The following is a 27,735-nucleotide window of genomic DNA, read 5'->3' as shown; positions in this document are numbered from 1 at the left end:
AAAAAAAAAAAAAAAAAAAAAACAAAAAAAAAAAAAAAAAAAAAAACAACAACAACACCAAAAACCTGAACACTCACCTCCCCATTTCTGAGGGCAAAAGCTTGGGATTTGCATCTCTGGAGAGACTAGTTTCCCACAGGGAGAGGGTGCTGCCCCATGCCAGTGTCCTATTTGTGCCAGCCACAGGCAGTGGTTCCCCACAGTCTGACCACAGAGCGAGTGGAAACTCCCGACCCAAGTAGGAGGGCACTGCTGATCCTCCCTGGCATCGGGCCGAGATGCTGAGCAGGTTCCCCCATGGAATCCCAGCTGCTGGATGGCAGCACAGCCTAAAAACAACAGGCAAAGCCCACACAGCTCCAGCATCGCCTCCCTGGGTGCCCAGGGTCATTCCCTGTTTGCTGCAGCCAAGCACGTCCCATCCTGGCTGGGCCATTCCGCTCGGCTCCTGCTCCCTGCCCCTTCCTGGGGCACCAGGAGCCACCAAGTGCCCGGCTCCCTGCCCAGGCTGTGGCTCCCACGGTGCTCAAGGGCTTTAAACCTGCAGCTCATCAGAGCTCAGCCCTTCCCAGAGGCTTTTCCAGAGTTGGGAAAGGCAGGGGCCTTCACGGGGGATGATGCTGGACCACTGGGTGAGGAATTGGGACCTCCACCAAGGGTGTCCAAAGGAAGCCCTGGACAGAGGCTCTCCCTGCCCCAAGATACTCCAGCTAATGGATAAATCAGCCAAGGCCTGGCTAGAGCAGGAAGCAGATCCTCAGCCCTGGCCATAGGCAAGGCACAGGGCTCCAATCTGACCACGTGGCTCTGGGATGTGGCTCCCCAGGACAGGGACCCAGAAGAGAACAGCACCTCCCTGATACGGTTTATTCTGCAGATCAAGGTTTCCCCATCCCACCAGTACAGAGAGAGCACACAAACACTGGTGCCAGTGAGTCATGGCACAAAGCCCCGGCACAGCAGGGTCAGAGTGCCAGATGATGCCACTGGTGCTCCCCTGCCCCCTCTTCCCAGCCAGCCTCCAGACTGTCCAAGGTGGACAATGCCACGGTGCTCTTGCCAGTCCCTGCTGCCCTGCAAAGGATGGCACAGTGAGTGGGACCTGCCACACTCCTGGTAGCCTCCAGTCCTGCTCTGGGGCACAGCTACCACTCACCTCTGGCTCTGCAGGAGCAGCTGTGATCCAAACTCTCACCACCCCAAGTGCAGGTACCCATCCCATCCTCCACTCCATGGACCTGGTCCCACTTATCCCCTCTCCTGGAGGGGAGTGGCCGGATCCAGAGCCCTTTTGTATCTCTCAGCACCAGTAAAAACAGCTCCACATCCTCAGCATCACTCCAGCCCTGTCTGAACTCCCCACAGAGCCACTTGGCTACACTGCTGGCAGAGAGCAGACTCCCAGCTGGCACGTGTGGAGGGACAGGACCGTGGCTCTCAGAGCACAGACAGGTCATGGCAGGACTTGGAACGGACTTTGAGGGCCACTTTGCTGCTGTTCCTGGCCACCAGCCTGTCGAGGAAGTGGCGGGCTCTGCTGGTGAAGCTCTCCTTGTGCTTCTGGCCAGGCGCAGGGTGCGGGTGGGACTTTTTGCCCCCTTGGCGCAGGCGGATCTGCCGCACCACCCCCTCGAAGAGCTCGTCCACGTTGTGCTGCAGAGCTGCCGACGTCTCAATGAACTTGCAGTCGAAGACAGCGGCGCAGGCCTGGCCCTCTGCAAGGGAAGAGCAGGGAGAGGGGCATAGCCCTGCTGGCACCCAAAGTGCTGTGCGACGGGTACTGCCACATGCACAACAGCAGCTGCACGTCCAGGGACAAGGGGACAGAGGTAGGGAAAGCAGCCGGGCACGGAGCCCCCTCAGAGGTCTCCATTGGCCAGACCCTTCACCCCATACTCACCTTCCTCGGACACCTCACGGCACCGCACCAGGTCAGTTTTGTTGCCCACCAGGATGATGGGGATGTCCTCGGCCTGGCGAGCGCGGCGCAGTTGGATGCGCAGCTCGGAGGCGCTCTCGAAGCTGTCCCGGTCAGTGACAGAGTAAACAATGATGTAAGCATTCCCTATCTGCAGGCAGTGGCTGCGGCGCTGGCTCTCCTCACCCTGTCACCACATGGGGAACAAGATGTCACCAATCGGTGGCCGTGACCACTTTCAGGGGACAGAAGAACACCCTGGAAATGGTGGAACCTGTCAGCACACCCCACCAGCCCCCACACTGTGGAGAACAGATGTGTTACTCTATTAATTAAATGCAGATTAAAAGCTCTTGATTTTGAGGGGAGTGTTTGGGAGCTTTCCCCTCTATCAACAACAAAGTGGGGCTGTGGGCTCACATTGGTGTGGAGAGATGAGACTGAATCCCCTGGGAATGCCCTGGGATTTGTGGTGGGTACTGCACCCTGCATGATCCAGGCACTGCTGGGCAGTGTGGGAATAAGCCATAGTGGAAAAAACATTGTTGGGCTGTTACAGTGCTGGGGCATCTCTGGACAGTGCCGGTAAGTGCCAAACACAGCCTCAGTCCATGTGGGTGCTGCACCCCTGTCCACAGCTTACAGTGGGCACTGATTCCACCCCCACTCCCAGGGACTTGCTGCCTGGTGGCACCTACAGGAGTGCAGGGCCCTGGCACGAAGGGAAGGAGGAGGTGTTTGGAGGGAGGCAGTGGCAGCAGCACTGGTATTCTGCCCAGGAGATACCTCATGTTCTGGGCATGAGGAATGCCCTATGCCAGGCTCTTGAGGCCACCGTTCTGTCCGTTAAAATGTTCTGGCTGGCGATACTGACTCGTGGATTTACCCAGTTGGATCCTTCAGCCCCATTCCCAAACTGTTTCCATGCATTTTGAAGTGGGTTACCATATAAGAACCCACACCAGTGAGAACACAGTGGGCAGCCTCCCATGCCTGGGGAGGGTGGGCACAGAGCTGGGCAGAGATGTGACCCCAGCCTGTATCCCATGCTCCACACTGGTGAGCCCCTGACATGGACAGGAAGGCCCCAGGTTGCCCTTCAAAATGCTTGGAGGCCCTAAGGCAGCACTTGTGCCCATACAATGTCCCCATGGCACATCCTGGCTCACCAGCTCACTCCAACACCCAGCCCCAGCGTACCCTCTGCTCTGGCTCCCAGGTGTCCAGCACCAGCAGCGTGGTCTCCTCGCCATCCACGGTCAGCCTGCGCTCGTACGCGGCCCCTGCGGGACACCAGGGGAACACGGTCAGTGCCCGGACAGCCGCGTCCCCGGCCCCTCTCCGCCTCGCACACGGGTTTGTCCCATCACGGGACGCCCCGCAGGTGACCCTGCAGCAGATCCCCCCACCAGACACCCACCTCCGTGCTGGTCCAGCAGGTCCCTCTCCTGCACGCCGGCGAAGAGATTGACCAGGCTGGTCTTCCCCACGCCGGGGTCACCGAGCAGCACCACCCGGTACCGGGGCTTCCTGAGGCTTGGGGAGCCCGAGGAGCCGGGGGAGCAGCCGCCGCGGGGGGCTCTGCTGCCCGGCTCGGAGGCGGTGTGGCCGAGCTGGGGGTGACAGGGCTTGTCCCGCGAAGTGGCCCCGGAGCCACCCGGCCGCGGGAGCGGGGTGCTGGCCCTCCGCCGCAGCGGGCTCCTGCTCCCGGGCTGCGTGTTCAGGGTCATCACCAGCCCCGAGGGCAGGGGCCGTAGGGTGGCCGGGGGAGTGGGTGTCCCCCCGAAGGGCCCCCGACCGCGCCGCTGCCGCTCCTGGAGCCTCTCCCGCTCTGAGCCGATGACAACTCGGGCACAACTTTCCCGGGACACCCGCACCGCCCTCCGCCCCGGGCTTTAAGCTCCGGGAGGTGGAGCCCCTCTCGGCTCCGATCCCTCCCCCACCAGGCACACCCCCGTCCGCACCGGCCTCGGCTCGGCCCAGCCGTCCTGTCCCGGTCCCCGAGGTCCCTTCGGGGCTTGCGGAGCCGGGGAACAGCGAATTCCCCCGGGACGCGCACCTCGGTCATGGGGAGCAAAGGTTACACCGGGATGCTGCGGGATGCGCCGCCGCGGGCGGGGCTCCACCGCGCTCTGGTCCTGTGAGGAGCAGTGTCACCCTGGTCCCCGGCCGTGGGTTCGCCACCCCTGGGCTCGGTTCTGCCATGGAAGGAGCGAGCCGAGCCCGGTCCGATCCTGCCCTGCCCAGGGGAGGATGTGTTTTTTTCAGGACCTAGAAGCTCGGAGCTGTGCAGCTCCATCTCCAACATGCAGAGATGGAATACAAGGCTGGGGCTCTCATGGCACGGGCAATAGCAGGAGCTGTTTTTATCTGAACCTGTCCCTTGGTCCCAGACACTGGCAGCAGTGTCCCAAGGTGTCCCAGTGCGGGCACTGCTCTGGGCCTACACTGGGTCACCAGTCCACCCACACTGGGATATACTGGCAGAGCCCCATGACACCAGGGCTGGTCCCAGGACATCCCTCATGATCAGAGCACAGCGATGGGGAGGGCAGGAATCATGGAAACACCTTTATGGTGCCACAAAACCACACCAGCAAATGCCCAAGGTGCTGGGCAGGACTGGGGGGAAGAAGGGCTGAAAGCAATGAAGTCACCTTGGCATTTCATCCAAGCCTGGGCACTCCAGGGGCTGGGCAAGGGGCTGTCACCAGATGAGTGACACCTCCGTGGTGGGAATGCTGAAGACCACCTCACTACCCAGCGTGCAGCTGAGAGAGAGGAGAGTTAGGAGGGCCAAAACACAGAGGGGAAATAAGCCACTGTGCTTTGGCTGTCTTGGTATGAGAAGGAGCAGAAGCAGGAGCAGGGTGATTGCTCAGATAGTCTGTGCTCAGAGGTGTCCTGTTCCCTGTATGGCAGTCCTGTCATCAGGGCGCACAGTGATGGAAGAAGCCTGCCTTGTGTCAGCTGTGCCACCCTCTCTCTGTCCCCAGGGTCATGCGCTGGCTTTCAGTGGGCTCAGCCCAGATGCTTGTTCTGGGACCAGGACCTTGCAAGCAGCTAGGGCAAGAGGGAAACCCTTTTAAACCAGGTGAGGGTAGTGCCCCACTCCTGTTTAGTATAAACCAGAGCCAAACCTGACCCCCAGTCAACCCAGCAGTATTTTCTCACGCCTCATGCTCTACCACAGTCACTGACCACTCTGCCAAACACCAAAATCAGTTCCAGCCCAAGCCCTGCTCCACCACCCTCAGACCACCCTCTGTATGGCAGGCTCAGCTCTTGCCAGCCTTCCTAGCGCACAGAGCCAGACACAACTGGGGCTCTGAGAGGGAGAAGGAATGAATTCAGCTGCTCTCATTGTCAATCCTGAAAGACAAACAGAAGCAGAGAAAGCCTGTTGGAGCAGCCAGGTACATCTGCTTTCTCGCAGTGGGGACAAGTGCGGCAAGCTGGGCTTGCTCAGAGCTGCCTCATCCATCTCCGTCTCAGCAAAGGACAAACTGTGCATCCAGAGTGCCCCAGTATAGGGCTCAGACCTACCGGTGAAATCCAGTCAGGGCCTCTGGAAACAGGAGGATTTTTAAGGAGGGGGAGCTGAAATGCAGATGGGAATGGATACAGGGGGAGGGGGGTTACAGCTCCTCTGGGCTCCACACAGTGCCAGTGACATGCAGGGACAGCACAAACATTGTGCTCTTCTGCACCCTCCCATTCCCAGGCTGAGCAATTTGTGGCTTGTTTTTCTCTTCCAAGATGCAAGTCCAGTGTCTGGAAGCAAAGGGTTAATTATCAAAACGAAGGGCTGGTGATGTCGTGTGAAAAGTTGCAGGGAGGTCAGTGGGAAAGGGCTGAGGATGGTGGAGAGGGCTCTGGCACAGGCTCCCGCCTGTCAGGGCGGGTAAGCACCAAATGCCTGACTTGTGATGTTACAGAAACTTTCCACTTGGGCCTTCCTGCTATTTTTAACTCTTCTCCCATCCACCCTCAGTAACCCCAGCCCCACCAGCTGCTGAGGCTAATTAATTCCCCTTTTTTATCTTTTTTTAAAAAAAAAAAAAAAAAAAAAAACAAACCAGAAAAAAATTAAGTTCCACTAATCTATCACACAGCCGCTCTCCTCTTCCTTCCTGACATGTTCCAGGCTTTCCTCCTCCTTCAGCTCGTGCCTCCATAGCTACAGCCATATCTATCTTCCAGCTAAAACCCAGACCCTGGTGCAGGAGATCCAGCCACCCTTGATACCCACACCACTGCTGCTCTGCTCGGTGAGTGTCTGTCCAACAGGGTGATATTTTCATGAAAAATAAGCCCTGTGTGCACCCGGGGTAGAAGAGCTGGGATATACCAGAAAGGAATGATCCCATGAGCAGATCTCCCCCTGAGCACAGGTTGCCCTGTGTCACAGGGCTCTCTCCCTCCTACAGGCTGATGGGAAGATCATCCCCACAGGGCAAATGGGATTCATTCTCAGAAATGGAATTGTTTAACATTTATAAGATCAACACTGTCTTTAGCCAGGATGGAAGGCAAAGGTAACATGACTGTATAGACTCATTTCACAGTGATGTGAGCAACTAGCTTCCCAGATTATTTTCCATTGTTTTTTCTATCTCCTGGAGTTCTGCCCTCACTGTGTCCAGCCAGTCCTGACAGTAGGTCTGCACCGCTGCCTTCATCCTCTGCACAGGGAGAAAACCAGTCACTGCTCATTCCTCAGAGCTGGGAAATGTCCTCTTGCACCAACCCTGACCTTACCCTCAGGCACTGCTGCTTGCACTGGCGGCACGGAGGAATCTGTCACCGTGCCTGGTGCCATTCCACACAGCAGTGGCTCTGGGAAGCAGAGCGGTGCTCCAGCAGCCAGCTGGAGTCAGGGACAGTGTGGAGGAATGCATTTAATAGGCTGTTTCAGGGGTGATACTGCTGCTGATGGGGAACCCCTCCTGGCTCGCTCTTTTGTCCATTTGTGGCAGTCTCTGCCTCCTGGGACATCTCTACATCCCACTGATCCTCACCATCCTCTGCCCTCCGGGGACCCCCGGAAACCCCTTTTCGCTGAGGCCTCTGGGGATGCCCCGTATCCCCCGTAACCGGAGCCGGTCCCCGCGGCGACAGCGGGTGGGCTCGGGGACCGGGCGGGGCCCAGGCTCATGGGAACGGGCGGAAGGGACGCCCCCTGCCGGCTCCGCCCCGGCACCGCACCGGGCCGGGATCACCGGGATGGAATCACCGGGATGGGATCACCGGGCGGGTCTGGGTGTCCGGCACTGGGAGCAGCTGTGGCAGCCCGAGCGGTCTGGCGGGACTGACCCCGGGCTGCCTGCGCGGCGGCCGGGGCCGGGAAGGAGCAGAGGAACGGCAGGCCCGGGGAGCCCGGGGAGAGGCGGGCCCGGTGCAGGGGACCAGCGGGGATGGGCAGCGGCCTGCAGCCCCGCAGAGCTGCTCGACGCCATGGACGTTCCGTGCTGATGCGCACCCAGCCGCTCCTGCCGGCGGGTGGCAGCGAAGACCGGGGGTGTTTGGGAGCGGCCCAGCAGGTGCTCCGCGCCAGGGCCATGCGGGTGCCGGGGCCATGCGGGTACCGGGCCATGCGGGTGCCGGGCATGACCTCCAGCTATACCGAGCGGGAACGGCTCGGGGAGGCGCCGCCCGCAGGCAGGCCCGGTGCAAAGCCCCGGTGCAGAGCTGTGTGATGTTCCCCGCGCAGCGCGGCCCCGGGACAGCGCAGGCAGCGCTCGGGGCTGCGAGCCGGACCGGCGGGAGGGAAGGCCCCGGTGTCCCGCCTGGCCGCAGTGTCGGGGCAGCGGGCAGGGTCGGGACAGGCCCCAGTTCGTGCTCAGACGGCAGGACAGTGACAGCCCGCGGGGCCCGGGCAGTGGCGGGGCCTGGTCGGGTCGGGCCGGGCGCGGCCCCGCGCGCTCCCCTGTCACCACAGCAACTGCTGGCGCGGCGCAGCCAATGGGCGCGGCCCCCGGCGGGCCCGCGCGCGGCGCCCACAGCCAATGGGCGCGGCCCCCGGCGGGCAGCCCGCGGTCTCCGGGGCAACAGCGCCGCCGCCGCCGCCCCATTGGTGACGCCCAGCTGAGGGGGCGGGGCTTGACGGGAGGGGCGTGGCCCCACTCGTGGCATCCGGGAGCCGCGTGTCCGCCTCGTGCGCTGCGCGTCCCCGCCCGCCGCTCCCGTCCCCGCCGGGGGAGACACCCCGGGGGCCGGTCCGCGGGGAGACACCGCTGCGATGGGCGGCGGGGACATGCCCACGAAGGCGTTCGGTGTTCCCACAACGCGTGGTGCCCAGCGGTGCAAGCCCTGTTGAGCGGGCTGGGGACAGTCCGGGCCGGGGCTCTGCCCGCACGACCGGGAACAGAGGGTGCCCCGGGAGCCCGGTGCGCCGGCAGGGCAGGGTTCAAGGGCAGCATTCCGGGGTGATACTCGGTGTTCCGGCCGGTCAGAGCCGTGCACAGGCTCCCGACGAACCGCGAGGGGTGTGGGTGGTCCCGAGGGTGCGGATGTCAGGGTCACCGGGGACATCGGGGTGCCCAGACCGGGGGAGCAGCGCGTTACAGGCAGGAGCTGGAGCATCCTTGGGTGGGTGCCCGAGGGCACAGAGAGGTACCGGCTTACCGGGATGCTTGTCTGAATGTACCGGGTGTCACCGGGGGTTCTGTATTACTCGGGTCGGGGTACTGGGAGCTGCCGGGTTGCCGTGCGGGCGGTACCGGTGGCATCGGCGTGCCCGGTTAGCGGGGGGTAGCGGGGCGTGCCGTGTCTAGCGGAGGGGTGCCGGGGCGTGCCGGGTGCCGGGCGGTACCGGGGGTACCGGGGCGGGCCGGGGAGTACCGGGGGCGCCGGGCGGTACCGGGGTACCGGGGGTGCTGGGGCGGGCCGGGCGGTACCGAGGGTACCGGGGCGGGCCGGGCGGTACCGGGAGTACCGGGGGCGCCGGGCGGTACCGGGATACCGGGGGTGCTGGGGCGGGCCGGGCGGTACCGAGGGTACCGGGGCGGGCCGGGCGGTACCGGGAGTACCGGGGGCGCCGGGCGGTACCGGGATACCGGGGGTGCTGGGGCGGGCCGGGCGGTACCGAGGGTACCGGGTGCCGGGGCGTGCCGCCTGCCATTCTCTCCAGCAACCCCTCTGGGCGGGCGCCCATTGGCTGAGGCGGATCTGCCCCCCCGGGCCGCGGCCAATGGGCGGCGGGGGGCGGGGCCGCCCATTGACAGCCCGGCGCGGCGGTGTTTACCGGGGGCGGCGGGGGCGGGGCGGCGGCGGCTATAAGAGCGGCACCGAGGGGCGTGCGGCTCCTGGGCTGCCCGTACCGCCCCCGCGCGCCCCCGACCCGCGCCCGGACCCGCCGCAACCGCCCTACACCTTTCCCCACCGAAGCATCTGCCGACTTAAACGGGGAGGCATCACCGGGGCGGCGGGGAGCGGAGCGACCCCGGGGCGGAGCCCTCACGGCGTGCAGCATCCCCGGGCAGTGCAGAGCATCCCCGAGCCGGTACAGAGCATCCCGGAACATCCTCGGGCCGGCGCCGAACATCCCCGGATTGGTGCGGAGCATTCCCGAGACGGTACAGAGCATCCCGGAGCATCCTCAGACCGGTACCCAGCATCCTCGAGGTGCTACAGAGCATTCCGGAGCATCCTCGGAGCAGCGCAGAGCATTCCGAGACAGGACCGCTACAGAGCATCTCCGAGGCGGAAGCCACCGGACCACCCCAGGGCCCCTCCGGAGGATCCCCGCGGCCGCCGCCCCGGCGGAGCCGGCCCCGCCGTGCGCCCCCGGGCCCCGTCGCGGCCGCCTGCGCCCCGCCCCGCCGCCGCCCGCTCCTCACAATGGGGGCGGCGCGGCGCGGCGCGTAGCGGCGGGCGGGGAGGCGGCGGCGGGCAGGGAGGCGGCGGCGGCGGGAGGGGAGGAGGAAGAGGCGGAGGCGGCGGCGGGGTACCCGGCTCCGGGATGGTGCAGCGCGGCCCGCGGGGCCGGGGCGCGGAGGCTCGGCGGGAGCCCTGCGCCCCCCTGCCCGCCCGTGACTCCGAGCCCGCCTGGTGCAAGACGCCGAGCGGGCACATCAAGCGGCCCATGAACGCCTTCATGGTGTGGTCCCAGCACGAGCGCCGCAAGATCATGGACCAGTGGCCCGACATGCACAACGCCGAGATCTCCAAGCGCCTGGGCCGGCGCTGGCAGCTCCTCCACGACTCCGAGAAGATCCCCTTTGTCAGGGAGGCCGAGCGCCTGCGCCTCAAGCACATGGCCGACTACCCCGACTACAAGTACCGGCCCCGGAAAAAGGGCAAGGTGGGCACCGGAGCGGCCCGACCCCGGCTCCCAGTGAAGATCAAGCCCTCCGTGCTGGGCCGCGTCCCCGCCAGCCGCAGACAGCCTGCCAAGCTGCCCAGCGGCCCCGACACCCCGCAGGAGCCCGCAGCAGAGGTGCCCGCTGAGGACAGCCCTGTGGAGCCTGGCACGGCTGCCTGGCACCCGGCACCCGAAGGGGAGCACAGTCCCCAGGAGCCCCCTCCACCCCTGAGCCCTACCACACCCTGCCCGGAGCCAGGGAGGTCCCCAGAGAGCGGCTCCCCCTCTCCCATGTCGGCTGGGTCCCCTCCCTCTTCCTTCAGCTCCTCCGATGAGGAGCTGGAGGAAGAGCTGCTGGGGATCATGCCCGGGCGGGCGCCTGCCAGTGCCACCTGTGGTGCTCTGGACTGGTCCGTCTTCGACAAGGACCACGACCTCTACCCGCGGGGAGGCTCCTCGCACTTCGAGTTCCCGGACTATTGCACGCCCGAGGTGACGGAGATGATAGCAGGGGACTGGCTCATGTCCAGCATCTCGGACTTGGTCTTTACCTACTGAGTCCCGCGCTCTGCAGGTAACGCTCATTTTTATTTTCACCCACAATCAGGTCATATCAAAAGACAACCCAGGAAAAAAAAAAAAAAAAAACAAAAAACAAAAAAACAAAAAACAAACAAACCGAAACCAGCTGTTTACATGCAGGAATCAGGTATTTTGCCTTGAAGCTGCTGGAAGGCAGAGCCCCTGCTCCCCCCACCCCCTGGCACACACCCATTCTCCATCCGTCTGTCTGTCCGACTCTCGCCTCGTGCCCGCGGGACGCATGGCCGCCCGCCGCGGTTATTTGCCTGTGAAATGCATCTCATCGGGATTTCATTGTCACACCCGGCCGCTTTCCCCCATGGCCCCGGTGCTGACAGCCATGGCTGCTCCCGGCCGCTCCCATCTCTGCCAGCACCCTGTGCCCTCCCGCTCTCCAGGAAGCAGGAGCATCCACGCCACCCCAGCTCTTGGTGCCCACCCCATCTTCCCCATCCTTTGGAGAATGGCTGATTCCGTTTGGTTTTTGACTGCATTGAACGCATGGCTTCAATTTTCTCCTCTTCCTCTTTGCAGCCCTTGGGGAGGGATGCCAAGCCATGCCAAACTGTCCCTTCCCAACTCCCTGTTTTGTGAGGGGTCCCTGGCTGGGGGGTTCGGTGTCCCACAGCAGTGTCTCCTTTCCAGTGGCGCGTGCTCCCCGCCACTCGCTTTGGGAAGAGTGAAGTTGCACACACGTGACGAGCACGTGGGCGCGGGAGGCTGTGTTGTTTCTCTTGCCAGGCAGTTGTGCAGGGAAAGCTGTGCCACGGAGGGAGCCCGTGTCCAGGGTCACCCCAAAATTGTACGGGGACCAGCCCTTCACTAAGCAGCCAGCCCTCTTTTTAACCTTGGAGCCTGTGCCCGTGTGGGACCTGCTCTGGGCTGGCTGACCTTGGCCAGTGGAGCCGAGGGTCACTGTGCCCAGCCGTGGCGTGTGGTGCTGCCGGGATGGCAGGGAGTAGCACGGAAGGGCAGGGTGGCAGGGAAGGGCAGCTTTGGGAAATCTGCCTTAAGCAACCACCCAAACTGGTCCAAGAGCAGCTGCAGGCAGTGCTGGTGGGCGTGTGGGGTGTGGATGATGCTCTGGCGCAGGGCTCCTCCACACAGCACACACGCTGGGCTCCGCTGCCAGCCACGCCAAGAGCAGGGACATGCTGGCAGGGAAGATGCTGCTGCAGCGGCTCCTCCAGCTGGGATTTTCTTTGCTTTTCCTAATGGCTCCTTCCTGCGACAGCCGCCTCCTCCCATTGCCGGGAGCACGTGGCTGCAGTGCTGGCTCGGCAGCTGCCGCAGGCTGTGGTTGGGGGGGCAGGGGCTGCGCTCTGGTACAGCTGTGCTGGGTGGGGACCCCACACATCCCTGGGGTCGTGCTCATGGCTGGGGCTGGCAGCGTCTGCAAGAGCTGTACTGGGCTCAGCAGCAACTGCTGCTTGAAGCAGCCCCTGCAGTCCCCCATGACCCCAGTTCCCCAGGGGCTCTGGGTTTGTGGGGGCCCCTCAGACCCTTCCCTGACAGTGGGGTGCTGGCGGCAGTGGAGCACCTGCTGCCTGGGGCTCTGCCTCCCTGTTTTGGGGCTGCCGGTTCCTCCAGTCACAGGCTACCCCGTGCCTGCCCCTTGCTGTCAGGCTGGACTGAGCCGTGACCAGGGGAAGGACATCCCCCTCCCATGTCCTGGCATCCCCTGAGGGTGCATCGGAGTAGGTGGGTGCCTGGCCCTTCTGCTGGAGCTGATGGTAGCCCTGGCTCAGCCTTGGGTATAGGCACTGCAGCGCAGGGAGAGGTGTGTCCCCGGGCCCTTTGCAGGGATGCTTGATGTCCCCCAGCCCAGTCCCTGGGGGCCCCTCGAGGCCCCCCGCGATGGTCAACCATCAGCAGTGTAGATGTGTCGGTGTGTAGCGGTAGCTGTGCGTGTATGTTGGCATTAGCCACGGTGTTTCGGTACCCCCGTGCGGGTGCCAGCCTGCGGAGCCAGGCGGGCATCACGCATCAGACACGTGTTCCCTGGATAGAGCGCGTCCTCTTCTCTGCGTCCCCTCCCTCCCCGGCCGTCCCCCACCGGATCCAGTCCCGCCCCCAAAGGTGGAAAAGCCAAATAAGCGCCGGGACAGTCGTGATTCTGGCAGCCTGCTCCCAGAATTTGCCTTCCCACTTCCTGGGCAGCCCCGCGCCAGGAGCATCTGAAGCCCCCTCCCATATGTGAGCCGGATTTGGGGCTCCCGTGGGGTCTGGCGGCCCCAGAGCTCTTTGACACACACGGATCTCACCCAGCACCTCGGTGCCTTCTTGGGGTGCACAGACACCCCATGCTGTGGCCAGGGATTCCCAGGGAGGGCGCCCTCAGTCACCTCAGTCACCTGCCCTCCATCCCTGTCCATGGGGAAGCCAAAGCCCCCAGGTACCAGCAAGGCCTGAGGCCACACTGAGGGTCTCTCATCACACATGTGCTTTGCTGACCCTGCAGCTCAGGGCTCAGCTTCCGTTCCTAGGGGGGACACGGGTCCCGGTGGTCCCCTTCGTGCTGTGCATCACCCTTGAGCCAGGGTGATCCCTCCACAGACTGTCAGGCGAAATATTTCCTCAGGAGCAGGTTCTGGGTCAGCGCCAGAACCGGAGCCAGCGCCGGGGTCTCCTGCCCTGGCCGCAAGCACAACATCATCCGCTTTGTCCCCGTCCTCACCCCTGTCCCCCTCCTCGAGTCTCGCCGGGTGTGTTTGTCAGGGAGAACCGTCGTGGACAGTGGTGGATTTTCTGTGCCGTGTGGTTGTAGTGCTTAGAGACCCCCCCCAGCGTGCGGCCCCCTCCCGCTGCGCCCCCGCTGCCCGGTGCTGGCTGGCATGCGTGTGCGAGCGTGTGTGCGTGCGCGTGCGACACCCCGTCATCACTCCAGACAAAGCGAATAATAATAATAATAATAATAGTAATAATAAATAAAAATAAACCAAACTTCTCTCAGGAAGCAGCTGCCCTGGCGGCGGCCGAGTGGGCCGGGGGTCCCCGGAGCTGGCGGAGCCCCAGCGCAGCCTGCGGATGGGCGCCAGCGCTCGGGGTCACCTTTGTAGTGTTGTGTTAGTGGAGGATCCTTGTGTCTGTTATCTTGGAGAAACAGGATTTTAGCCGAGGGGCAGTGACGACCCTATCTGGGCCCATCTTGAGGGTGTGACACGGCTGGCCCTTGCTCTGCAAGAACCTCGGCTAACAATGATCCTGACTGTTGTGATTATGGAATAAAGTGTGTTGGTCTGCTCCCCACGGCTCTGGCTCCTTCTGTGCTGCCTCACTCCTCCCAGGGGAATTTGGGATTCCCAGGGCCATGTGAGGTCCGCAGGGAAATGTGGGATTCCCAATGGCCAGCATCCAACTCCCAGGCATATCAGTTCCCACCCTGAGCCCCGGTTCCTATGGATTCTCCTGCAGCGGGGAGGTTCACCCTCATCAGCCAGTGTGGGCTGGGCGTCCCCGGGAGCAGTGTGAGCATGTGCATGTATGTACACGTATGTGCCGTGCATACGCAGCCCCTCGCCCCACCCGTGTGTGTGTGGGCAATCCCGGCACCGCCCCCGACTCCGTTCAGCCGCGGGGAGGGGACCGAGGGTAATCAGCGGGGGAACCGGAGAGGGAGGGAACCGGGGGTGCTAATCCAGACCCACAGGAGGGCCCGGCGGGGGGGGCACGAGGTCACGCGCCACTTGCATCACACCCAGACCCCCGCCCCCAGTCTCGCCGCAGCTGTTGCCACGGCAACAAGAGGAGCCCAGAGCATCCCCGGGTACTGCCAGCCCCTCCTGCTGCCCCTGTGCTGCCGGGGACCGGGCTGTCCCCGAGAGAGGGAGAAATGCAGGGATTGCCCATGCCACAGTGACCCCCCAAATCTGCAGGCTGCACTCACGGGAGAGCTCCCAGCACCGCCCGGGGCCTGGGCAGTACCACCTGGGGCAGCAACGTTCCCGTGTGGTGTCACTGCAGACCCCTGCAATGGGATTTGTCTCTGCGTAGGGGCACTGCTGGGAGCAAGGGGAACCATGGTGCAGCCACAGTCAGAGCTCACTGGCCATCACCACTGCCCCCCGACCTTAGCAAAGGTCAGGGCCACACAAGGCTCCTCTCCAACGTGGCCCACACAGACACACGCACACATTGTCACTGGCCTGGTTCTGAGTCACATGTGGCAGGGCTACCCCAAAGGTGCCACATCCTGCCATCACTCTTCCTTACCCCCTGGGTGTCCCTCCCAAAGGGCTCCAAGCCTGTTGAGAAAATGGCTCTTGGAGAAGCCACAGGCAATTAAAAACAGCTAACACGGCTGCCAGCCTTGAGCCATCCAGCCAAACCCATTTCCAGCCTGGCAAAGGCGGCTGCATCACCCCAGCTCAGCGGAGCGTGCCCTGGGAATTGGGCACCATGCCTGGGATCTCCTCCTGCAGCCAGGCACCCGGCCTGGGGTACAGGGCAGGCTGGGAGGTCAGGCTATTTCCAGCCCCACGCTGCTGATGGGGGGGACACTCTGGAGAGCCAGCAGCACACACAAGGCCTGGCGTTGGCCCAGAGGCAGGCAGATGGATGGAGAACAGTGACCGGGGCACGCATGCACCCTTTGGCTCTGCTCCTCTTCCCACGAGGCTGCTGGGTGTGAGGCTACACTGAGCTGGCCTGACCACTGCAGGAAAGGTGCCAGTTCTGGGCCACAGAGTGCCAGAAGAGCAGATCTGGCAGCCCTGGCCTGGGGAGGGCAGGAAATGTGTTTAGTAAATGTTTATTTTACAGTTTTAGTGTTTGTAGAAATCCACATTTACAGGGGGTGTCCACGGTCTCCTCCCAGGCCCTTCTCCCGCCGCTGGGGACAACGCAAGGACTAAAGTGCATCATGGCCAGGGAATGGAGGGGCTGCAGGGGCTCCTCCTGGGGGGCTCCAGCCATCTCCTCCTTCAGGGTAGTATACAGAGTGGTTCTGGACCCTCCAGCAGCATTCCCAGGTCACCACACTCTCCTGTACCAATGGTTTCTAAAGTGCTAAGTGACCCAGCCCCCAGTCCTGCTCTGCTGCTCTGGGGGTGCCAAGAGGCCAGGAATGAGCTCTGCCTTCAGCCACACTGAGAGGAGCCCCTGAGCAGCCCCAGGTCTCTCCAAGGGCACTGGCACAATTGAGGAGAGCAGGGAACAGGTCTTGCTGCCTGGCTGGACAAGGGCAGTTTCATGAACTCCACATTTCACCTGCAGAGGCAAAGGGAACTCCTGCTCAAAGCATCATGAGAACACAAGTCAGAAATGACAACTGCCCACCTGCCCTCTGGCCAGAAAGGCACAGCCCTTCCATGAGCAAGAGCCCATAGGGCAAACCAGAACATACCCAAGGCGGTTATGGGCCAAAAGGGGTGGGAGTGCAGGGTGCTGAGCTTTGCAGGGCATGAGTTTTCTTCTCTATCCCAAAATCCCTTCAACTAACACCTCCTTTTCAGGTGTGCAGCCCCTGGGCATGGCACAGATGGCTTTGGGCACAACAGAGCAATGATGGGGCAGCGGGAGGGAGGCATGAGGGTCAGGTAAGGGCACTTGAGGGAGATTAAGCAGCTTGGGGGAGAGGTAGAGGCATAGAGTGTCTATTGGCTTAGTCTCAGTGGGACACTGAGTTGTCTAGAAGGATTTGCTGCTTAGCTTGGAGGGCAGGGAGCACTGGGACTGCCAAGGGGACTGGTGGGGAGATGGAAGCTATGCAGGGGTCAGGGTGGCCTTTCTGGGAAACCCCTTGTGTTATTTCCAGAGGCAATGCTGAAGCTTGATCAGCTCGTGGGTGAGGTTTTTGACACATTTTCTAGTGCAACAACTTCTATCCTGTGCAAAGTGTTTCACAAGGTGGAAAAAGCCTTTCTCCATGTGGGCACGTTAGTGTCCACTTCCAGAGCTATTAAAGAAGTCTGCAATGACAGTGCCACTAAGACTTGTGGTAGCATAACCTGGCACATGACAGTACACACCTTTGGCAGGGTGACTTCACTTGTGTCTCACTTCTCTGACCCCAGATATGGTCATGGTACTGCCAGCACAGCAGTGGCAGTGCCTGAGAGCTGAGGGGAGCTAAGGTCTGCCCCTGGCCCCTGCAAACAAATCAGGCTGCAAAGATGTGGAAGCAAAAAGCGCCAGGGAGTGTTATACACTGAAGAGAAGCTCATAGCACTGTGCTGGCCAGGGTGTGGGAAAGGTTTGGCTCTGCTCAGAGAGTGCCCACAGGACAGGGAAGAGCTGGAGCACGAGCAAAGCTGAAGGCAGATTATGGGGCACACTGGAGCAATGAAGAGCTGAAGGGCTGCCCTGCCCCTCAGGACTGCAACAGCCCTCCACCCTCACACACGCAAGCACCCAGAACAGACCCTGTTGGACACTCTCCTCCAGGTGGGGATCAGCTCTCACTCCCACTAGTTTTTCCCAATGGAGAACGCAGGATCACTTGGGCACAGCCCACACACAGCTCTTCCTTTGTACAGTCACCTGAGCACAGCCTGAACAGCCAAACTTGTCCATACCTCTGGTTCCTCAGGGGATAGCAGGAGTGCCTGTCTGCTCACCCTTGCACAGGGAGAGGGAAATAAGGTGACCATGGTGTGGGAAACCGTCCTGATGGGCTGGTTCCCTCAGTCTCTGTCACAAAGGCCAAAAGCGTTACTGGACGCAGTAAGAATAAATAATCTTCAGACAGGTCGTTTCTGGACACGTCCTTCATCAAACATCAGCCCTTTCTGCTGGGTATGGATGTAGGGACAGTGAAGGCCCTTCCTGTAGCTTCAGGGGAAAATCTGCAGTTCAAACTTGGGTGCCCACTCCAGTGCGCTCTTCACCACAGCCAGGGCAGCTGCTCCCAGTGCCACTGTCAGCCCCATCACTGCCAGCTTGACAAAGCGGTTGGTCCGGGGCTTTGTCAAGATGGATTTTGTCCTCTCCTCCCCTCGGAGCCGCTCCTTCCCTCGGAGCCGCTCTCTGAAGCGTTGCCTCAACACAGTGTCTGGTCTCTGCTGCACTGATGCCAACTCAAAGTCCTTAAAAGTGGAAGCCGCAGTTCTGCAAGAGAAGGAACACGTCAAAGAGTGTGGCTCACTCACCTCTGGGACTAGCCTCTGGTCAGGAAGGTCTCCACAGGGAGATGGGGAAGGGATGTAGGGAACACATGGGCTGCCCAGCACTCACCGTTCCGCCTGAGCTGCCTGAGCTGCCTCCTTGGTGAGTTCAGACGGTGGGAACTGGACAAAAAGGTCCCCGGCTTTACTGATCAGAGACTCATAAGGAAGGTCCTGTGGGATCTGGGACAGGAGGTGGTGGACAGAGGCCATGTCACACTCGCAGTCCAGAACTTCCTGTTCCCGGTGCAGCACGATCTGCAGAGGAGTGAGAGGAGGACAGACAAGAAGTGGGGACAACTCCTTGGCACATGCTGGCACTTGTTTCAGAGCCAGAAGAAAAAAACACTTTACTTCCAACTGAAAGACCTTCTTCAAGAGGACACACTGCAGTGAAGCATTCACTGAAGGAGAAATGCCAACCCCCCTCTGAGACCACTGAAAGCCTCTTTCAGGGTACTTAGGTTTGTCTGCTGAGCAGAGCCTGCTATTGGCAGGTCAGAGACATGGGCAGAGCCTCACAGGGTTTGACTTCATGAGTTGACCTCTGCCATAGGAGGATGGGCAGGTGGATGCACAGTGCAGAGCTGTCCCCAGCTAGCCAGACATTCCAGTATGTAACAAGAAGCAGGATGAGCACATGAAAGGAAATAAAAACATTGTGTCATGCTGCCTCCACAGCACTGAACCGGTACAGCCTGCACATTTGGACATCCTCAGGCTGCCCTGAGTTCCCCTGGATCCCACCTGCCCTTTACCATCACCAAGACCATCACTGACTGAATCTGCAGAACAGGGTACAGCTGAGGACCGCAGCACCACTGGGTGCAGCCCCAAATTCCTACCACCTCAGAACAGCACAGTTAATCCCTGACCATTCCATCAATACCTACCACAGCTGCAAAATAAATGGGCATCAGCGGGTGGCAGGCCAGGAAGAAGTCATATAATCGCACAACGTGCCGGAAGTCAGACAAAACGTGGCCAAACCAGGTGATCAGCCAGCTGAGAGCAAAGATGGTTCCCACCTCCGCACTACAGGGAGAAAGAGACATTAGGTCAGCCTGGAAACAGGGATGAAATGCTCACAAGGCACCCCTGTGCTGCACAGCCGTGCCTGGGGAAATAGAGCTGGCTGTCAGTGGAGCACTGAACTGCCCCCAGAGCAGGAACTGCACCTCTGACACAAAAAATGTTTATCCCCTGTGCCACCCCCTGTGGCAAAGTGCTGCCATTACTTGTGTCACATCCAGTGGGGGCCACAGCAGAGGCTAAACGCTGCTTTCAGGGGACCTTGAATGTGTGATGTATCATGGGCACTGTCTGGCTTGCTGGCCTGAGGGCAACTGAAGTCCTGCAGCACGGACAGATGTTTGGGTTCCTTCCTACCCTGAGGGCTTACTAATTCTGGGAGCTTGCAATCAGGCCTGGTACCCAAAGATATTCTGGCTGTGAAAAAAAAAGACACACGTGCCCAAAAAAGGGCTCTGAACTGCCTCTTCCCGTTCACCTTCCTGCTTCTGATTTCATCTGCCCAGGCACACCTCTGTGTTCCTAATGCAAAACCTGGGAATTATTCCCAGAACTAACAATAAGCTACAGCAAGGTCCCACCAGGCACACAAGTGGTCACATGAAGCAGTTGTATCCTTTGTACAACGCTGTCCCCAAATCCCCAGCCCTTCCAATACAGACTGCAGACAAATGGGCTGAAGGTGGCACCATGTAAAACCCCTCCAGACAGGCAGCACAGGTTTGAGCCTGCTCAGAAATGAGTGCCACACGGCTTTGAGGTGTCACCATCAGCTGTGGGACAGCTGTGGACACAAGAAACCACTGTGGTGATAGGGATGTGCTGGTAAAAACAGCCCTGTGAAACAGGCAGGGGAGAGCCAAGAGGCTCTAAAGGAACATTTGCATACCTCTGCATGAAGTCGTGCACCTCAGGGTTCACCCGGTCTATGATGGGCATCAGGTAATTTAAAATGTGCTTGGTATTATCCATTGTTGGGTCCATAAAATCCCTGAGGAAAGATTTAAAAGAAGCTTTTTCAAGCAACAACATCAGTGAGCACTCCCTCCAGGGAGGCAGCAGAAGGTGAAGTACATGCAATAAACATCCTTGCTGGCAGGGCGGCCCCCAGCTCCACGGAATTCTGTTTCTTCGGAGCAACCTCCTTCCAGTTTGTCTGCGACACACAGGGCAGACCTGCACACAGAACCCAGGCCCAGACTGTCACACTGCTGTCAGCTGACACTTCTTATTTTGCTGCAGTGTACACAAGAACCGTAAAGCCTTTCCAGCACTCAAAATCTGACTCCTGCCTGGGAGAGGAAAAATAATCCCTCCAAACCACACTCTCCAGCTGGAAGCTTGCTCTTATTTCAGCACAAACAGGAAAGACTCTTCATGTGGGGTACAGGACACTGGTAGTACAGACCACACTGCCCAGGGCTATGCAAGGACAATAGGAGGCAGGTGCTGAGCCAGCCCCCCAGGACCTGGAGAGGCCCTGACAGCCACACAACCATGGATAATACATGTGCATTGGCTTTTTCAACTCCAAGAGATGCTACAAATTACCTGACAGCCTGCAATTATCCCTTTCCCAGGGCACAGCTCCCTGCAAAGCCATGTTGTTGTTGTGTGGTCAGGCTGCTCTCAATCACCCTCTGGGTACAGGCATGACAGGCAGCCACTTTAACGCAAGGCTCTGACTTTCTAGGCTAGCTCCACCTGCACAGGTGTCCCCACAGCCTGAGGACACGCAGTTGGCTCCTCTCCTCCCACTGAGTACCTGAGATGATGCGTTGAGAGCTTCTCCACCAGTGCTGTGGCCAGCCTGCCCCCCACCACCAGGAGGAAGGTGACCACGATGTCATGGTATCCCTGGTAGTAGTGCAGCTGGGGGTTGCGCTTGAGCACGTGGAGGATGATATCGATGAGCTCCTCCTGCAATCCTTCCCTCTGGTCATCTGGCATCCCTGTGGGAACAGCAGAGGTGGCACAGCTGTGTCACCTACTTGTGCCTGCTGTGGGAGTGACTGTGGTGTGAAAGGAGAACACTTGTGCATTTACTAATCTGCCTGATCCCAAGGGATGTGGTGCACAGGGGAGGTGGTAAAACTGGCAGAAAAAACTATCCAAGGCCCTAATTCTGTCTCCCAAAACTGCAGGACCAGGGGAATTTGGCCAGTTGCTGAGAGGTTTAATCTTTAGACCTGCAGAATCCTTATCTGCAAGAAAGCCACTGTGGAGGACGGGAGCAGGGTTTACAGATGTTTGCACAGTGCTGCTGTGAAGAGAGAATTGTTCTGCACATCCAGCACTGATGAGGATGTTTTAGTAATTCTTAATTTCCCAGGAGTTCTAGAAAAAAATTCAACAGGACCCATTTTCACAGAAACTATGCCAACTGCATCAGACTGTGAGGCCTCCACTTCCTATCAGTCCCCTGCTAACAACATGTGTTTAGGGACAGGATGTCACAGGAAACACAGCCCTGCACAGCTGCAGCCAGTTTCTGGCAGTCCTTGTCAACAGATAAAACGCCCAAAGGCCAAGCAGAGAGTCCCAGCAGAGATCCTGCAATGACAAAGTTCTCCTTTTCCTCTGCTTCACTAATGTGGCTAAAAATAGGCAGGAGGCTGCCATTCAAGGGCAAAAAAATCCGTAGGAGCAGAGCCTCCAGGAATCAGGCCTGCACACAGCACCCACGCCTGCAAGAATCAGAGTGAATCGAGTGTTTATACAAAATAAAAGTGGCAGAAGGGGGGAGCAGATTCTGGCCAGAAATAACGACTGCTCTGCACAGAGAGCTGCTGGATTTAGTGTTTTATAAATAACACAAGGCACCAGCCTCCCATCAGAACCAAACAACTGCAAAACCATTTTGCTTCTAAATGTTCTAAGTTCTGTTAAATGTGGTGCAAGAACCTGATTTTGAAACTGTTTTATACCAGGGGTTGTTCTAAGCACAGACAAACTTGCCTTCCCTGCCCCTGAGCTAGACCATGGACTAAAATAAACCACAGCAAATGGCATGTTTCTCAAGCTTTCCATCTGTCCTAATCTCAACAGGTCATGGTGCACAAGATCTGTGCAGGTTCCATGCAGAATCTGTTCTCTCTCTGCTGCAAATGTCTGCCAGTAGCAGCCTCCTGGCAGAGGGGCTCAGTGGGGCAAGGGAAGTGGAACGTTGGAAGAGCCACATCAAAAACCATCTGTGCAGAGACAGCTGAAGGAAACTGATGGCTGCAGAAGGGCTTCACTGCAAGAAGCAGCTGCTGTGAGCTCACAAGGGAAATGTTTTCTAGAGGTCAGGCCCTTGGATAATGGAGTGTCACCTTCTGCAGCTTCCCAGGGAGGTCTGAGCCAGGAGGAGCCCCATGGCCTTGCTCTTGCCCCTGCAGAGTGGGAAGAGCAGAAGAGCAGAATCCCCCCTCACCTGGTGGGAAGCGGCGCAGCGATCGCCGCACATCCAGTAACACTTGCTGATAATCCTTATTGTCCTCTCGCAGTTCCTTCCCTGCTGAGAAAAAGAGGAACAGGATTAACATGAAGCAGTGCAATGGCACTGGGAAGAGAGTGAGGTGAGGGAGCTGGGAAGATCCCTGCTGAATGTACACAAGAAGCTCCACACCCCCCTTACTCCACTGTATGTCCCCTTTTTCATGTTACACCTCAGCCCTGTCCCTGCACTTTCACTGCCACACTCTGACAGCAAATGAGACAATTATTTCTTTGGACAATACATGTTAAAATGCTTAAACTGACAGCAGGACTCCCAGCACTCCTAGAAATATCTCTGCTCCACACTTTTGCTGTGCAACTCAATGTGTAGTCCACAGCAGCACCAGAGGAGTGCTGTAGAGACCACAAAGAATCATTTATAAAAAAGAAACAATTCAGAGGAAAATCTTACCCAGGGTTAGCTAAGACAGCTGAAACAGAAAAGTTCAGTGAGACAGCAAATTCCTTCTGTGCAATCATGTAGTATTAAACATTGTCTTCCAGCAGCTCTGGTCATCTCACATCACCCTAATGCCACCTGGCTCTTGACTGAGGTGGGGGATGCACATTTCCAAACAACTACAGAATCAGGAACAACAACAACATCTGTCCTGGGTGACTATAAAAGCTACAGGACCTAGAGCTCCTACATTGCTAAGGTTTAAAAACCACGTGGGTACTTCACCAGGAAGGTTGTTATCCCTGTGCCTGTTTTGACCAAAAACCACGTGCCCTTCACACAACAAACTGCTTTCTGGGAGACACCTGGGGAGAATTTTGGCCACACCAGGGCTAAGCACAGCCATCTCTTCATGGGAGCAAAACTAATCAAGTCTGATTCTTTCTGCTGCAAGTGAACTTATATACATCAACTAATTTTCAGGGCCACGCTGACTGCATCCACAATGAACTGATTCCATGACTATCTCTAAAGAAAACAGCAAATGTTGTTTTTAGAAGTCAACATGTATTGTTTACATACAACACAGTATTGGTGCTGCAGTGTGTCCCTTTTGTACATGAGCTTAGTGGGAAATGCAACACACACAGGTAAAAGACAGGTCAGAAAGCACGTCCCTACTCTAGTGACAAAGGTCACTGAGCTGTTCCTCCCAAGCAGCTGAGTCCAGGCCGTTCCATACCTGGAAGAGGAGGCAGGTCGTCTGTATTGACACTGAGCAGCTTCGGCCACACTTTGCACCGGATCTCGTCTGTGAGCAGCCCGCCCTCGCTGATCGCCATCCGCCTCAGCGCTGCCACGTCAGTGGGGTCGCTGTTCAGGGCACGGAAAATCTCTGCCACTTTTCTTTTCTTCTTCGCATCAAAGTCTGCAAAAGGTCACAGAGATGTGAGCTGACGGGCAGTGCCAGCACACAGCAGGAGCTGGCAACAGCCACTCACAGCCATGTCACATACGCGAGGGAGGTGACACGGGACAGTCATCACACTGCCAGGACAGTGCGACTCTGGTGGTGACCCCTCCAGCTGAGTGTCCCCATTTCTGCAGGCTCAGCATTGGGAGCACCTCAAAGGGCACTCTCACTATTTCCCTATCAACCCTGGGGGTCTCACTGTGGGAAGCAAACGCTGCTCCTCCTGACACCGGAGCCACCAGCAGTGGCCAGACAGAGCCCTTTGCTACTGTCCTTCCCAATGGCTCATGGCTCAATCCAGGATCGAGACAGCTCTGTGGAGCCATCCTGAAACTCTTTGCTCTCTGATGCAGCTGCCAGCTCAGACGTCAAGTGTTTCCTAAGACCAGGACTTAGGGAAGTGTTCTAAAAAGGTTTGGAAAGTGTTCCCAAAACTGTGTTCCTACTGACTCCCAGGTGCAGCCATCCTAGGAAGAAGCCTGAGTATTTCCACTGACAGCAACAGACACAAGAAAGGACATAATTACACCAGGTAAAAGAATCATAAGCACATTGACTTGTCCTACACCAAACACAAACCTGCCAGCCATCAGTACACGCACAGCTCAGCCAGTAGGAAACAATTCCTACTGTTTTGAGGAGCACAGGAGCTCAGGGCAGGGAGGGAAGGGGTAACACAAAAAGCACACAGTGCTTGGGTTAGACACACTTACAGGACAGCAGAGCACTTCCCAGGGAGTGGAAAAGGGACACGACTTCACACCACATGGTGGAATTTGTCACTGCTGCCACATGAGAGGAAAGAGAGAAGCAGCTGATGAAATGAATGGGCAAGGAGACCAGCTCCTTTTAATGCCTTTAATTAAGATCAGCTCTAGGTGGAAGCTCGAGGGGTTGCCCACACCACTGCTACTCCTGACAAACACAGGGGAGAAGGTGCTCAGCTTTGCCACAAGGCACAACTAGGGCTTCCTTCTCACAAGACTCCATGAAAAAACAGTTGGGCTTGTGGTCTAGGGGTGTCTGTCTGGTCAAGTGCTGTTTAAGTTATGGTGACGAGGTGGAACCCAGCTCTGGCTGGTTTAAGGTTCTCTATGGTTCTGCTGACCCAGAGTGGTTACTTTTAGTCCTTGATTTTAGGTTGGCTCGTTTAGGGGTTTTACGTCCGAATAGTGTCCCATGAGCACTTGAGGCCTCTTCGTTGGCACGTCGGGTGGTGTCATCGGTTGCCACAGAGAGCAGCAGGGGCGATACTGGACGGGTAGGATACAGTTTCAAAGGGGTCCGAGATAAATATCATTTAACAGACATAACATCTAGGAAAGGCATTTACAATTACACTCACAATAGGTCTGAGATAAACGGTATTTAACAGAGAAAGCTTTACAACAGGTAACAGTAATTAGTATCTAACTAAAAAGGCACTTTACACTAACACACTCAACTGAATTCAGGAACTTTGTATTTCATTTCTTACAGCCGAGAGCCACTCGATATCCTACACTGCTGGAGTTTCCAGTAAGGAGGCTTTGCTGAGCAGCAGCAGGACTGGAGTGCAGGAGGAGCCCCCAAACACTGCCTTTTCCTAAAGGCTTTTCCCATAGATGCAACAACTCTTGGGATCCAAACAGGATTCGTTCTATAAGGAATGTGTCCAAATAGGATTTGAGGTGGGAGGAATTAAAAGGATTTCGATGGAGAAACAGCTGTTTCCCAAGGCCCCGGCGGCGATAGGGGAGCTCGTTCCTCTGCCCACGTGGCAGCTCAGCCACTGCCCCGGCCCTGCTCCTGCGAGCTCCTGGCTCAAGTGCAGCTCCCAGCGAGGTCTGAAGGGAGCCGGCAGGTCGGCGGGCTCTTCACACACACGGACGCTAAGTAGGTCGAGCAGTAGATGCTGTTCCTTCTCAAATACCCTTTAAAAACACTTCTTAGATCAAAACAAGCTGTAACAGCCTACGACAGAGCTCCAGCTCCCTCCGAATTCCAAGTTCCTCATAACATTAAATCTCCTATCGCTCACACAGTGCCTACAGTTTATTTCTTTTCCCGCCCCTTGTGCAAGCAGAGTTATTTGCACAACAGAAGCCAGCTCTGCTGAGCCGGTTCCCCATTCCCAGCCAGTTCCCTACCCCCAGCTGTTCCTGATCCCCTGCCACACGCACACACTGGGCTGCCACATACCGATGCCTTGGGAAGGAGACAAAGCCTATGGGAGAAAGAACTGTTCACACACAAAGAACTTAAAGGAGTAAGTGGGAAGGAAGGAGCAGATCTCGTGGCCTCCTCCTCTCAAACTTACTAATAAAGACTCCCATATTTACACTTTTCAAACACAGAGCTGCGAGTATTACCCAAACCAGTGCATTTCAAAAGATGTTTTATGCAACCACAAGACCTGAACTCATAGGTTCGCCCTTGGAAAAAGAGACACAAACCCAAGGTGAGGGCGGTCCAAAACCTAGGTGGGTTGTCGGTGCTTCTGCACCGCTACAGGCACCGGGCACCGGCACACGGCCTCACCAGGTCTGGGCAGCCCGGGGCTGCCGCAGAGCCCTCCGGCCACTGCCGGGAACCGCCCTGGGGCCCGCCTCGGGTCAGGAAGCATCAACCGCGCCCGGCCGCTTCCTGTCCGCCCGAGCCCGGGGCCGCAGAGCCGCTCGGCCGGCCGGACCCTTCTCCTGGCCCGGGACCCCCGGTCCACCCGCCCCTCCCGCCGGGGCCGCTCCCAACGCAGCGCAGGCGCCGCCCCGCCGGCAGGGGGCGCCGCAGGGCCCGCAGGGGGCGCTCCAGCCCCCGCCCCCTCAGCGGAACCACCGCCCCCCGCCCGCCGGGCCCGGCCCAGCCCATACCGTGGCCACCGACGCCGTTGCGCGGTGGGCTCTGCCGGCCCATGTTCCCGGGCGCTGCGGCTCATTCCGGGCCGGACACCGGACCGGGCCGGGCCGGGGCTCCGCGCTCCCCGATCCGTCCGGTCCCGTCCCGCCCCCGCCCGCTCCCCCCGCCCCCCGCCCGCCGGCGCGCGGGCGGGACGTCACGGCAGCGCAGTGCGCAGGCGCGGAGCCGCTCGGAGGGTCACGCAGAAGATGCAGGCGCGCATGCGCACGCCGGAGCGCGCGGCTTGGACGTGTCCGTCGGGAGCGCGCGCCAGGGGTTGTTTAAGGGAAACAAAACCCCAAACCCCCAACCCTCCCCATGGCCGCGGTACAGCTCATTTCCAGCGCTGTGGGGGCGGGCAACATACCCACAATGGTGCTGCACAGGGGCTGCTGCCACCACGCAAAAAAACCCCCAAACCCTCCAGACTCCCCCGGCAATGCTTCGAGGAACCGCAGTGGGAGAACAAGTGCCCGGCCCTTCTGTAAGGGCTTGTTAAGTCCACAAAGCTCCTTCCACGCACAGGGGTCCGTGCTTCCTTGCGCAAGGGCTGACAGGCACTGGGGCCATCCACCACTCCCAGTTTCCTCTTCCACACGTCTTTATGCAAACCTCCCTTGCTTGGAATAACAAAAGAACTGGGTAAAATGTCCTGCATAGCTCAGAACCAGTGCAAACAAGCTGTATTTTGTCATACTGGGTGCTTTTACGTTACAGCACATTGAGGTAACAGTCAACACAGTCCAACTTTCACATCACTTTAGGATATAAAAGATTAAGTACAATGGATTTCCACTGGATGATGGCATGGAGGAGAAAGCTATCCTGGTGTATGTGAAAAACCTCATCTCCCTGCCGGCAATCCTCACAGAAAGGGGCAGTGTTCTATGTCCCACAAATCAATTTAATCCAGCCCACATAGTCCATCCTAAAATTAACTAAGCAAAGTGGAAGCACATGTCCATCCTCTCCAAAGAACAGACGAGGGATGGGTGCCTGGAACAAGCAGGAGCTGCAGGCCAAGGTGTCACCCACTGAGGCACGTGAAGATCGCTCAAGGTCCAGGGG

General features: G+C 58.8%; 3 protein-coding genes across 5 annotated transcripts; 1 reads left to right on the top strand and 2 right to left on the bottom strand.

Annotated features, from left to right (window-relative positions):
* Positions 1-888: 888 nt before the first annotated feature.
* On the bottom strand, positions 889-3,781 carry REM1 (RRAD and GEM like GTPase 1). 2 transcript variants are annotated; one of them, XR_014591260.1, is made up of 5 exons: positions 3,339-3,781; positions 3,119-3,201; positions 1,901-2,105; positions 1,157-1,715; positions 889-1,074 (listed from the first exon to the last, which is right to left on the bottom strand). XR_014591260.1 is itself a non-coding variant. In XM_083873391.1 (4 exons), exons 1-4 carry the CDS (start codon positions 3,646-3,648, stop codon positions 1,438-1,440), a joined length of 876 nt encoding a protein of 291 aa, XP_083729517.1. In that variant the 5' UTR covers positions 3,649-3,781; the 3' UTR covers positions 889-1,437. The 2 variants fall into 2 exon arrangements, 1 of the variants encoding a protein (XP_083729517.1); XM_083873391.1 differs by having other exon boundaries at positions 889-1,715.
* A 6,100-nt stretch (positions 3,782-9,881) lies between these two features.
* On the top strand, positions 9,882-11,461 carry SOX12 (SRY-box transcription factor 12; the record flags this gene model as incomplete). The annotated part of the gene is made up of 1 exon (XM_083872967.1): positions 9,882-11,461. One exon carries the CDS (start codon positions 9,882-9,884, stop codon positions 10,779-10,781), a length of 900 nt encoding a protein of 299 aa, XP_083729093.1. The 3' UTR covers positions 10,782-11,461.
* Positions 11,462-15,371: 3,910 nt separating this feature from the next.
* TBC1D20 (TBC1 domain family member 20) lies at positions 15,372-26,764 on the bottom strand. Of its 2 annotated transcripts, none has more exons than XM_083873236.1 (8): positions 26,643-26,764; positions 23,563-23,748; positions 22,356-22,439; positions 20,706-20,892; positions 19,830-19,931; positions 18,802-18,943; positions 17,979-18,166; positions 15,372-17,852 (listed from the first exon to the last, which is right to left on the bottom strand). In XM_083873236.1, the coding sequence occupies exons 1-8, from the start codon at positions 26,683-26,685 to the stop codon at positions 17,579-17,581; spliced, it is 1,206 nt and encodes a 401-aa protein (XP_083729362.1). In that variant the 5' UTR covers positions 26,686-26,764; the 3' UTR covers positions 15,372-17,578. The 2 variants fall into 2 exon arrangements, with proteins under 2 accessions (XP_083729362.1, XP_083729363.1); XM_083873237.1 differs by having other exon boundaries at positions 15,373-17,852; positions 22,356-22,436.
* Positions 26,765-27,735: the final 971 nt, after the last annotated feature.

The sequence above is a fragment of the Zosterops lateralis genome (assembly GCF_965231275.1).
Source record: "Zosterops lateralis genome assembly, chromosome: 16".
NCBI classification, from domain to species: Eukaryota; Metazoa; Chordata; class Aves; order Passeriformes; family Zosteropidae; genus Zosterops; species Zosterops lateralis.
Note: the sequence above shows the minus strand (reverse complement) of the source record. Positions and strands in the feature narration are given on the sequence as shown.

Excerpts from the sequence above, each read along its gene's own strand:
- TBC1D20 (XM_083873236.1), bottom strand. The coding sequence starts at position 26,685 with ATGGGCCGGCAGAGCCCACCGCGCAACGGCGTCGGTGGCCACG. Across the intron at positions 18,944-19,829 it reads GTGCACGACTTCATGCAGAG|TGCGGAGGTGGGAACCATCT; the intron begins GTATGCAAATGT and ends TTCTCCCTGTAG. Across the intron at positions 18,167-18,801 it reads CCATTTATTTTGCAGCTGTG|ATCGTGCTGCACCGGGAACA; the intron begins GTAGGTATTGAT and ends ACTCCTCTGCAG.
- REM1 (XM_083873391.1), bottom strand. The coding sequence starts at position 3,648 with ATGACCCTGAACACGCAGCCCGGGAGCAGGAGCCCGCTGCGGCGGAGG. Across the intron at positions 3,202-3,338 it reads CCTGCTGGACCAGCACGGAG|GGGCCGCGTACGAGCGCAGG; the intron begins GTGGGTGTCTGG and ends GGTGTCCCGCAG. Across the intron at positions 2,106-3,118 it reads CCTGGGAGCCAGAGCAGAGG|GGTGAGGAGAGCCAGCGCCG; the intron begins GTACGCTGGGGC and ends ATGTGGTGACAG.